General features: G+C 43.3%; 1 protein-coding gene across 1 annotated transcript; it reads right to left on the reverse strand.

The window, feature by feature from the left end:
• Positions 1–10,889: 10,889 nt before the first annotated feature.
• Positions 10,890–12,935, reverse strand: LOC134219226 (potassium/sodium hyperpolarization-activated cyclic nucleotide-gated channel 3-like). The gene is made up of 2 exons (XM_062697925.1): positions 12,207–12,935; positions 10,890–12,151 (listed from the first exon to the last, which is right to left on the reverse strand). The coding sequence occupies exons 1-2, from the start codon at positions 12,852–12,854 to the stop codon at positions 10,919–10,921; spliced, it is 1,881 nt and encodes a 626-aa protein (XP_062553909.1). The 5' UTR covers positions 12,855–12,935; the 3' UTR covers positions 10,890–10,918.
• Positions 12,936–13,156: the final 221 nt, after the last annotated feature.

A 13,156-nucleotide genomic window follows, 5' to 3' on the forward strand; every position in this document is an offset into this window, starting at 1 on the left:
TTTAATCAGTACCGTACGGGGATTTTCACACTATTACAGCATTAGAATGGTTCTGTAACAAGTGTGCAAGCAGTTACCATTTTCATGTATTGGCCAAAGCCCTCGTTCCAACCAAATTTTAAGCAAAAATGGTTCAAATCCCTAATGCAATCCCCAATCAATCCCCAAATCAATCGTGTTTAGATTGCAAAATGAGATATGGGCCTGATTTATATGTAGGGTATAAAAGGACAAAATATTAGACGACAATATCCAAATTTGCTCTGAAATATCATGAGTTTATCAGTTAATGGTATTTGGAAGAAGTGATTAATATCTCGAGCTATAAGATTGTTTTTATCCATAACACATCTTGATATTTAAATAACATTTCGCTGCATTTTTGCCTTTCTCGTATACTAAGTATACGGTAAAGGCTATATGATCGCTCCAAAAACAAACTTTTTATAGAAGGCCCGGAGACCCATAGTGTTATATACCAATCGACTCAGTTCAACGAATTGAGGTGATGTCTGTGTGTGTGTGTGTATGTGTGTGTGTATGTGTGTGTGTGTGCGCAAAACTACTCAAAAAATGTCACTCATTTTTCGGGCACTTATCCTCAACCGATTTGCTCGCAACAAGTTGCATTCGACGCAGAATCCTGTCCCATTGTTTCCTATTTGAAATTGGCCAGATCGGACTATGGGATCAAAAGTTATGGCCAAAATACAAATTCATACAAAAAAAATCGCGTAAAAAATGTCACTCATTTTTCGGGCACTTATCCTCAACCGATTTCCTCGCAACAAGTTGCATTCGACGCAAAATCCTGTCCCATTGTTTCCTATTTGAAATTGGCCAGATCGGACTATGGGATCGAGAGTTATGGCCAAAATACAAATTCATACGAAAAAATTGCGTAATAGATGTCACTCATTTTTCGGGCACTTATCCTCAACCGATTTGCTTGCAACAAGTTGCATTTGACGCAGAATCCTGTCCCATTATCTCTTATTTGAAATTGGTCAGATCGGACTATGGGATCGAGAGTTATGGCCAAAATACAAATTCATACGAAAAAATTGCGTAAGAAATGTCACTCATTTTCGGGCACTTATCCTCAACCGATTTGCTTGCAACAAGTTGCATTCGACGTAGAATCCTGTCCCATTGTTTCCTATTTGAAATTCGGACTATGGGATCGAAAGTTATGGCCAAAATACAAATTCGTACAAAAAAATCGCGTAAAAAATGTCACTCATTTTTCGGACATCAACCGATTTGCTCGCAACAAGATGCATTCGACGCAGAATCCTGTCCCATTGTTTCCTATTTGAAATTGACCAGATCGAATTATGGGATCGAGAGTTATGGCCAAAATACAAATTCATACGAAAAAATCGCGTAAAAAATGTCACTCATTTTTCGGGCACTTATCCTCAACCGATTTGCTCGAAACAAGTTGCATTCGACGCAAAATCCTGTCCCATTGTTTCCCATTTGAAATTGGCCAGATCGGACTATGGGATCGAGAGTTATGGCCAAAATACAAGTTCATACGAAAAAATTGCGTAAGAAATGTCACTCATTTTTCGGGCACTTATCCTCAACCGATTTGCTTGCAACAAGTTGCATTCGACGCAGAATCCTGTCCCATTGTTTCCTATTTGAAATTCGTACTATGGGATCGAAAGTTATGGACAAAATACAAATTAGTACGAAAAAATCGCGTAAAAAATGTCACTCATTTTTCGGACATTTATCCTCAACCGATTTGCTCGCAACAAGTTGCATTCGACGCAGAATCCTGTCCCATTGTTTCCTATTGAAATTGGTCAGATCGAACTATGGGATCGAAAATTATGGCCAAAATACAAATTCATACGAAAAAATCGCGTAAAAAATGTCACTCATTTTTCGGGCACATATCCTTAACCGATTTGCTCACAACAAGTTGCATTCGACGTAGAATCCTGTCCCGTTGTTTCCTATTGAAAATTGACCATATCGGATTATGGGATCGAAAATTATACCAATTTTTTATGGAAAAATCGCTAAAAAAACTCACTCATTTTTCAGGCACTTTTCCTCAACCGATTTGCTCGCATTAAATTGCATTCGACGCAGAATGTCGCATATTTTCTTATTGAAAATTGGCCAGATTGAACTATGGGCTTAGATGTTGTGGTCAAATTACTATTTATTGCGAAAAAGAGTTCAAAAAATTCTAGCTCACTTTTTTAGCACTTAGACTTAATCTATTCCCAAAGCAACACAAGTTCAACAAATCTGGTTGCAGTAACCATATTGTGACTGATTTCGGTCATATATAAGTTACTGTGATTGATGTGCAATATGTGTGCTTCTCAGGTCGCTCGCAACAGATTGCATTCGACGCAGAATCTTGTCCCATTGTTTCCTACAGAAATTTGGCCGGATCGTACAATTGGGTCAAAAGTTATGGCGAAAATACTAATTTTAAAACTACAGAATAAAGTGCCTTTTTTTGCTCTTATGCTCATCCGATTTGTTTGCAACAAATAGCGTTCGGCGATAATTTTTTTTATGCATATAAACAAATATGAAAAATAAGACCAATCCACATATTGGTGTTATTTGAGATTTTTCCAAACCTTTTGAACGAACGAGAAAGGCACCATCACCGCTAGGTGGATTAATCTGGGTTTTGTTGATATTTTTGCCTGCTCTTTTGAATCTTACATCATGTTTTGCCTTTCTCGTATACTAAGTATACGGTAAAGGCTATATGATCGCTCCAAAAACAAACTTTTTATAGAAGGCCCGGAGACCCATAGTGTTATATACCAATCGACTCAGTTCGACGAATTGAGGTGATGTCTGTGTGTGTGTGTGTGTGTGTGTGTGTGTGTGTGTGTGTGTGTGTGTGTGTGTGTGTGTGTGTGTGTGTGTGTGTGTGTGTGTGTGTGTGTGTGTGTGTATGTGTGTGTGTGTGTGTGTGTGTGTGCGCAAAACTACTCAACAAAATGTCACTCATTTTTCGGGCACTTATCCTCAACCGATTTGCTCGCAACAAGTTGCATTCGACGCAGAATCCTGTCCCATTGTTTCCTATTTGAAATTGGCCAGATTGAACTATGGGATCGAGAGTTATGACCAAAATACAAATTCATACGAAAAATCGCGCAAAAATGTCACTCATTTTCGGGCACTTATCCTCAACCGATTTGCTCGCAACAAGTTGCATTCGACGTAGAATCCTGTCCCATTGATTCCTATTCGAAATTGGCCAGATCGAACTATGGGATCGAAAGTTATGGCCAAAATACAAAATCATACGAAAAAATTGCGTAAAATATGTCACTCATTTTTCGGGCACTTATCCTCAACCGATTTGCTCGCAACAAGTTGCATTCGACGCAGAATCCTGTCCCATTATTTCCTATTTGAAATTGGCCAGATCGCAACAGATTGCATTCGACGCAGAATCTTGTCCCATTGTTTCCTACAGAAATTTGGCCGGATCGTACAATTGGGTCAAAAGTTATGGCGAAAATACTAATTTTAAAACTACAGAATAAAGTGCCTTTTTTTGCTCTTATGCTCATCCGATTTGTTTGCAACAAATAGCGTTCGGCGATAATTTTTTTTATGCATATAAACAAATATGAAAAATAAGACCAATCCACATATTGGTGTTATTTGAGATTTTTCCAAACCTTTGAACGAACGAGAAAGGCACCATCACCGCTAGGTGGATTAATCTGGTTTTGTTGATATTTTTGCCTGCTCTTTTGAATCTTAAATCATGTTTTGCCTTTCTCGTATACTAAGTATACGGTAAAGGCTATATGATCGCTCCAAAAACAAACTTTTTATAGAAGGCCCGGAGACCCATAGTGTTATATACCAATCGACTCAGTTCGACGAATTGAGGTGATGTCTGTGTGTGTGTGTGTGTGTGTGTGTGTGTGTGTGTGTGTGTGTGTGTGTGTGTGTGTGTGTGTGTGTGTGTTTTTTTTTTTTTACAAGGGTTAAAGGCCATCAAAAATCTGCGCGACAGACACCTCGAGCATCCACACTATGCTCGAAGGCGAACAGGGATGGGCTCCTCCCGACCTGCTAAAAATGTGCCTCCCGGATAAACCGGGTCCCTTATCTTCCTTGCCTCGATCCCCAGGGACCACGGGATGCTGCGACTACTTCGGGGGGGGCTGTGCTCATGCACTTCTTCTAAAATTCCGGCCCCTAGCTTAGGCTAGTTCGCCGACTGGCTGGCTAATCCACTGCTCCACTGCAACGTAGTCTCGATCCCTCGACGGTCATGCACCGATCTTCCTGACTCGAATCCTCCTGACTTCCCCGGCGTCGAGGGTGGTCCACCAGTTCCGGTGAAGGAAACTTCCGCACTGATGGTGCCCCGACTACCGGCGGCTATCGCAGGGGACGCTTTCGCGCATTGCGCCGTCTTCGTCTTCGGGTTGCAGAGGTGGTCCGACAGTTCCGGTGGTGGGTGACGTCCGCACTGGCGGTGCCCTACATACCCGAAGCACTTCCTTCTTCTTTCTTCAGCAGGTTGGCAATTCGAGTGCCGAGGTCGGTCCAACGATTCCGGTTGGCAGAAGACTTCCGGTTCGCTGGCGCCTCGACGACTTGAGACCAAACACTGCTCACTGGACTCACACTGGATTTCCCCGAAACTACGCTTATTCGCTGGTCACTTCTCCATCTACGCTGCAGTTCTGACAGTATTTGCGTCACGACTCTGCTGACCACATTCCACGTGCCTTCTTCGTGACACATTCGCTCTGCGATGTTGTCCGCCCTTAGTGCAGGCATTCCTCTACGTACTTCCGCAAACCTTGGGCAATCGAATACCACGTGTTCTGGAGTCTCTTCGACATTCTCGCACTCTGGACATAACGGTGAATTAGTATGTCCAAACCGATGTAAGTACTTCCGGAAGCATCCGTGACCCGACAGAAACTGCGTCAGGTGAAAGTTCACTTCACCATGCTTTCTGTTCATCCACACCGACAGGTTTGGGATGAGCCGGTGGGTCCACCTCCCTTTCTCCGTACTGTCCCACTCTTGTTGCCATCTCGCCATCGATCGGATTCTCACCTCCTTCCTTACGTTTCTGGTGTCTCTTCGCTGATAACACTCGATGTCTTCCTCCAGGGTGATGCAGATGGGTTGCATCCCAGCAATAACGCATACAGCCTCTGACGATATCGTTCTATATGCGCTCGCGACTCGAATGGCCATCAGCCGGAACACACTTTTCAGCTTTTCCCGGTTCCGCTTGGTTTGCAGTGCATTACCCCAAGCAGGAACCCCATATCGCAGTATCGATGACGAGACACTAGCTAGCAGACGCCTCGTGCTGCTTCTAGGACCGCCTACGTTTGGCATGATCCTCGCTATTGCGTTCATTGCCTTCGCCGACTTTTCACAGGCGTAGTCAACGTGGCTGTTGAAATTTAGCCGATCGTCGATCATCACTCCCAAAGTGCTTCAGTGATCGCTTCGAAGTAATCGCATGGCCTCCGACGACGATCTCCATCCGCTGGATCGCTTTGCAGTTGCTGACTAATAGCACCTCCGTTTTGTGGTGAGCTATCTGCAGCTTAACACCGCTCATCCAGCGCTCGATCATGGCTATCGTCTCCATCACCAACACCTCCACTTCTTCAAGAGTCTCGCCCATCACCGCTAGTGACACGTCGTCCGCAAAACCCACGATTTTCACTTTCCTGGGTAGCTGCAAAGTCAACACTCCGTCGTACATCCCGTTCCAAAGAGTTGGACCAAGTATGGAGCCCTGGGGAACACCAGCTGTAACGCGCATCGATTTATGTCCTTCGTTCGTATCGTACGTCAGAACTCTACCCTGAAAATAACTTTTCAGGATATTGCACAGATAGTTGGGGACCCGCATTCTGTGCAGCGCCGTCGCGATGGCTTCAAAGCTGGCGCTGTTGAACGCGTTCTTCACGTCTATCGTGACCACTGCGCAGTACCGATCTCCTCGTCTCTTCTGCTTGGACGCCTTCTCAGCACTCTCGAGCACTGTTCGAATGGCATCCACCGTCGAAACTGCTCTACGGAATCCGAACTGCATATTCGACAACCCGCGTTCTCCCTCTGTACATTTCGTCAGCCTATTGAGGATGATTCTCTCAAGGAGCTTCCCGAGCGTGTCTAATAGGCATATAGGCCTGTACGCGGCCGGATTGCCGGGTGACTTTCCTGGCTTAGGCAGCAACACCAGCTTCTGGATCTTCCACATTTCTGGAAAATTGCCTTCGTCCAGGCACTTTTGCAGCGCCTTCCTGAACATGTCCGGATATGCCAGGATCGCAGCTTTTAACGCAACGTTCGGTATGCCATCCGAACCTAGGGCATTTTCCGCTTTCCGGCGTTTAGTCGCTTCCGCACGCACACTATTTGACACTTGTCGATCTAAGGGTTGTGCTTCTCCTTCTTCGTCGTACGGTGTTGGCGGCCACATGGTCGGCTCATGTTTCGGGAAAAGACCCTCCACAATTGCCTTCAACTTGTCCGGGCACATTTCAGCTGGCGTCGATGGGCCTTTGATCTTCGCCATCACGACCCGATACGCGTCCCCCCAGGGGTTGGCGTCTGCTTCTCGGCACAGCTCCTTGTAGCAGTCTGACTTGCTGAGCTGGATAGCCCGTTTCAATGCGGTCCTAGCTTCCCGGAACACCGCTTTGCGTTCCTCTCTCTCTGGTTCCGTCCTTGCTCTCTGTGCCCGCCTCCGAGCTTTGAGGCAAGCAGCGCGTAGCGTACTGAGCCTATCGTTCCACCAGTAAGCTGGACGCCGATTACTTCTCGGTTCTAGTTTTCGTGGCATCGTAGCGTCGCAAGCCCTTACCATCATTCTTGTTAGCTCGGCCGCATCAATGATCTCAGTACTGCTGTCCGGTCGAAGTGCTTCAACGAATAGGTCTTTGTTAAAGGCTTTCGTTTTCCACCTCCGATCACTGGATATCCTTCTTCGTGTTGCACCAGGATTTCGTTGGCCAATACGGTAGCGAATCGCCTGGTGGTCGCTGTGGGTGTACTCCTCGCTAACTCTCCAGTCCATACTTGCCATCAACGAAGGACTGCAGAATGTGATGTCGATGATAGACTCCTCCCATCCCTCCGAAACGTGCTCACCGAGCCTTCATTACACAATCGTACATCTAGCTTCGCTAGAGCTTCCTGCAGGATATATCCTCTTGTGTTGGTCACTCGACTGCCCCATTCCACGGCCCAGGCATTGAAGTCACCTCCTATGACTACCGGCCTTCGTCCGATCAGCTTATCGGTCAACAGATCCAATATCTGGCTAAACTGATCCACGGTCCACCTTGGAGGTGCATAGCAGCTGCATATGAAGACGCCGTTAATTCTGGCAATCACGAAGCCTTCGCACGAACTCTCCACCACTTCTTGAATAGGGAATTTGCCCATGACTTGTATCGCAGCCAAACCCGTTCTGTCTGTCACCCAGTTACCGTTATCAGGGGGAACTCGATACGGCTCTGCAATTATCGCGACATCGCACATCGTTTCTGCTGTAGACTGCCATAACAGTTGTTGTGCGGTTTCACAATGATTCAGATTAATCTGAATTATCTGCATTACTGCTGGCCTGCGATCGCCCTCTTGTAGGCTGGGCATTTGTAGCCACCCGTCTGATGGTCATTTCCGTCCTCTGAAGTGCAAAGCATACACTTCGGTCTTTGCGTGCAGTCTCTCGCAAGATGACCCGTTTCCCCACATTTCCAGCACATGTTAGATCTGTCTGGACCTTTACAAGCTCCTGCTCGGTGTCGGTGTGTGTGTGTGTGTGTGTGTGTGTGTGTGTATGTGTGTGTGTATGTGTGTGTGTGTGTGCGCAAAACTACTCAACAAAATGTCACTCATTTTTCGGGCACTTATCCTCAACCGATTTGCTCGCAACAAGTTGCATTCGACGCAGAATCCTGTCCCATTGTTTCCTATTTGAAATTGGCCAGATTGAACTATGGGATCGAGAGTTATGACCAAAATACAAATTCATACGAAAAAATCGCGCAAAAAATGTCACTCATTTTTCGGGCACTTATCCTCAACCGATTTGCTCGCAACAAGTTGCATTCGACGTAGAATCCTGTCCCATTGATTCCTATTCGAAATTGGCCAGATCGAACTATGGGATCGAAAGTTATGGCCAAAATACAAAATCATACGAAAAAATTGCGTAAAATATGTCACTCATTTTTCGGGCACTTATCCTCAACCGATTTGCTCGCAACAAGTTGCATTCGACGCAGAATCCTGTCCCATTATTTCCTATTTGAAATTGGCCAGATCGAACTATGGGATCGAAAGTTATGGCCAAAATACAAAATCCTACGAAAAAATCGCGTGAAAATGTCACTCATTTTTCGGGAACTTAATCTCAACCGATTTACTCGCAACAAGTTGCATTCGATGCAGAATCCTGTCCCATTGTTTCCTATTTGAAATTGGCCAGATCGGACTATGGGATCAAAATTTATGGCCAAAACACAAAATCATACGAAAAAATCGCGTAAAAAATGTCACTCATTTTTCGGGCATTTATCCTCAACAGATTTGCTCGCCTCAAGTTGCATTCGACGCAGAATCCTGTCCCACTGTCTCCTATTTGAAATTGGCCAGATCGAACTATGGGATCGAAAGTTATGGCCAAAATACAAAATCCTACGAAAAAATCGCGTAAAATATGTCATTCATTTTTCGGGCACTTATCCTCAACCGATTTGCTCGCAACAAGTTGCATTCGACGTAGAATCCTGTCACGTTGTTTCCTATTGAAAATTGGCCATATCGGACTATGGGATCGAAAATTATGGCCAAAATACAAATTCATACAAAAAAATCGCGTAAAAAATGTCACTCATTTTTCGGACACTTATCCTCAACCGATTTGCTTGCAACAAGTTGCATTCAACGCAGAATCTTGCCCCATTGTTTCCTATTTGAAATTGGCCAGATTGGACTATAGGATCGAAAGTTATGGCCAAAATACAAATTCATACAAAAAAATCGCGTAAAAAATGTCACTCATTTTTCGGACATTTATCCTCAACCGATTTGCTCGCAACAAGTTGCATTCGACGCAGAATCCTGTCCCATTATTTGCTATTTGAAATTGGCCAGATCGGACTATTGGATCGAGAGTTATGGCCAAAATACAAATTCATACGAAAATATTGCGTAAGAAATGTCACTCATTTTTCGGGCACTTATCCTCAACCGATTTGCTCGCAACAAATTGCATTCGACGCAGAATCCTTTCCCATTGTTTCCTATTGAAAATTGGACAGGTCGGACTATAAGATCGGAAGTTATGACCAAAATACCTTTTTTCATAAAAATCACAAAAAATTTCACCTATTTTTCGGACACCTAACCTTAATCGATTCACACGCAACAAGTTGCATGCGACGCAGAATCCTGTCCCATTGTTTCCTGTTGAAAATTGGCTAGATCGGACTATGGGATCGGAAGCTATGGCCGAAACACCATTTTAGCCTTTTTATACGAAAAGGCTGTATGTTCGCTCCAAAAACCAAACTTTTACAGAAGGCCTGGAGACCCCCCATAGTGTTATATATCAATCGATTCAGCTCGACGAACTGAGATGATGTCTCTGTCTCTCCCACTTCATACGGGAGTTTGGCAGAAAGACGGTCATGAGATTTATATCATATCAAATATTGCCCTCCGCTCGCGTGATGGGAATGACATTTTCGTTTTCTTTTTGTGTAGTCGGAGCTTCAGTTCAACTAACATCCAAAAGTGATATCCTTAAAATATATGACTGGGTGAAATAAAACAGGGTTATGTACGTCAAAAAGATTGGAAAAGGAAACAAAAATGTCGAAATTCTTATTAGCATATTGTAGATCAAGCTGAAAACCGAACCGAGGTCCCGCGAAATCGCATTTTCTCGCATTTCCGGATGTTGCAACTGCATCGCGAGTAGTGCGCAACTGTGCCATAGTCGGGCACCACTCGCGATACAGTTGAGACATCCGGAAATGGGACAAAATATGATTTTCGGTTTTCAACTGGATCTACAATATCTTTGCCATGAATAATCTGATTTTCATAGAACGGACAAAGAAATTTGTCTTTTTTACTCCTAGCCACTAGCTCATCTTTTTTCAAGCACACACATTTTACGAAGGTCGAGAAAGGCACCATCACCGCTAGGTGGATTAATCTGGGTTTTATAATTTAGTTCTGTCCGGGTAAGGTAATGAAAAACATTAATAAGAAAATTACTACACTTAAGAAGAGGAATGGGGATTTAGATAAGTAACTTTTGGCGACAATATTTAGCATTGATTCAAAAGAATGTAAACGTTTATCTCCAGACCGACACCTCGATGGATGAAAGCTTATTTTGTCGGATTATACCGTGGATTTAACAAGAAATGCTTGCTTTAGCAGGAATTTGCATATTAATTTTTGATTAAAACAATCAGTTACGCCCAAATCATAAAGTAGTCCTGTAAAACGACAAAGTAAAACGACCGGATTTTGAATGTCGAAAAAATATGAGACAGGTTTTTGCTCCATATTGCAGCAGGTAATGGAGGTACGTCAACTTATGCGATCAAATGACCATTTTTCCAAAAATAATTATCGCCATAACTCGAATGTTTCCGAACAAAACATGAATATTTTTTCATGGAGCATATGTATAACCGTACGAAGAATCCATATCCGCAAAAAAAGTGTGTTTTGGTCATTTTGGCTTATACGTCAACTATGTGATCATGGACAGTAACTGCATTGAATGGAAATCAATCATTACCCACAAACAAATTCTTACCTACATAGACACCATAAACTTATGGATTAGATTGAAATTTTGCATTTATTGTAGTAGAATTTATTAAAGATCGATTCATTGCAGGAAGTTATCATACACCTCAGACTCTGGCAAGGTTTGTCTATCTTTGTCTGCTTTTGCCACCCGCTCCTCAGCTAGTTTGTGCATTCCAAGCAGGAGATGTGGATGTGGTTCAATCAACATCTGAAAAGTTTCATACGTCAATCTATAAACCTCACAATTCTCCAGGGCCACGATAGTAGCCGTCCGTTGATTTCCTTTATTGAGCACCGACATTTCTCCAAAATGAGCTCCGTCGATCAGATGACCAAGCTCCACACCATCAACGGAGTATACAGCAGCTGTTCCGTAGGCTATGAAATACATTGCATCCCCTTGTGTTGTGGCCTCGATAAGCTTATCGCCTTCCAGATAGATTTCGTACTTCAGATGATCTACAATGTCTTCAATTATGGTTTTTGGTAATCCACGAAACATTTCCACATATCTGAGCAAATTATGACAAATGTCCATCTGTACGTTTCTTCTCAAATTATCCGACATAATTTTCAAAATATCATCCGAATTGAAATAGTGTCTCCTATACCGATAACCCAGGTGGCTCAGCATTCTATCCTTGAAATTGTTACTTAGCCGTTTGTTGAATGCGTAAGCTCGTATTTCGTTCGCAAACTCCTCATACTTCGTTTGGCTCATCTCGGATGACACAATCAATTGAACCATGCTTAGCATAATGTAGGTGAACCATATCCAACCGCCCAACAGAAGAAAGGAGGTTAAAATATTATTGATGAAATGGATACCCGCATCTTCGTCTCGTCCGGATTGCAAGCAGATTTTCACGGTGGATTTCACACTTCCCATATATCTGTCAAATATGCTGGAGTTTTTCCGGATATCATTCAGCTTCATCAGAACGAAATTTCGATCCACCATTCTCTTTTCGACCGGGCGATTTTGGAAATAATAACGCGTGTACATTTCGAAGCTTGGGGGATCAACTGTCATTCGGCCTTCAGACACTGGATAATGAATGCTGTCTCCATTTCGGTAATGGCGCCAGTAAACGTCGACAAGAAAGTGACCAACGCTAAATCTCTCCTCCTGAGTTTCCTGGCGAACCAATCCCAATACGTCACTGTCGATGGTTTTCGGTTCCATTACGATGGTCAGTTCCGGTAGGATGTATCGCAAACAAGCACTCCAATGCAATACGTAGATGGTGTTCATTATCAGTTTCATGACCAGAATCTTTTTCTCACCAGCATGTAGAATTTTAGGGAAGATCTGAAATTACGTCAAATTGTTATCGACGATCATAATGCTGAGCAGTTTGACCTACACTGAAATATTGAAATATTTCCTTGTAACGAAAGATATTGATCACGTACAGATAGATGATGAAGGCTAAATAAATATCAACCGAGTATCGATAGTAGGCTCGATTGAATGTGTCCAACAACATGATGTACGGCATGACCCGTAGCAGATCGTAAACCAGTCTTCCATACTTCAAGTAGTTCATTGCAATCTTCCTAGGTTCCAAAATTATTTCACTGGTTTCTTTAACCACGAACCCTGTAATAAACTTCAGCAGAACCTCCGCTGCCAGAACACCGCACAGCAACAAATCGAACCTTATAGCTCCTTGATATTTGTATTCGTCTTGAAAGATCAGGAAAGTGAAATCAAACGCCAGCATGACTAGATGGAGCGTTAACGCAAAAAACACCACCATGTCCCAATACTGACGGAAAGAGCTGAAAGGGTGGATGACAAACGACGGATAACTGCTAACTTGCCGTTTGTTTTCTTTCGATATCTGGTTGTGGCTCTTGAGATATTTCTTAGTTTCGGGATGATGCGGTGAAACTAGCATAAGGGTACGAAAGAAACGTCCGATCTTGGCCCATCTCGACGTTCCCGGCAGAATCGGAGCCAGATGGGTAATCGAATGATGCCGAAGTGTGCAACGGTGACCAACGATCATGATATTTTGGTTCAGGGTGTACTCATTTCCGGGAGCAAAACACTGCGGTGTCAAATGAACGTTGGTGCCTACTTTGTTTAAGTTGTGTTGAACAAATAGACAATAATGCTTTGAGCATATTTAAAATTTTGAAAAGCGGATTAATTTTCAGCAAGAAACCCGTATAGTGCATTGCAATTTGTTGTTTTGAGTTAAATCTATACCGTGATGTGATATAGGTCGTAGTAAGTAAGAAAGAGGTATAAGATGCGAGTCGACGGAGTTAATTGCATGAAGCTTCCACAAATCCTAGAAATAGTAGA

This window comes from Armigeres subalbatus, chromosome 3 (assembly GCF_024139115.2).
Source record: "Armigeres subalbatus isolate Guangzhou_Male chromosome 3, GZ_Asu_2, whole genome shotgun sequence".
NCBI lineage: Eukaryota > Metazoa > Arthropoda > Insecta > Diptera > Culicidae > Armigeres > Armigeres subalbatus.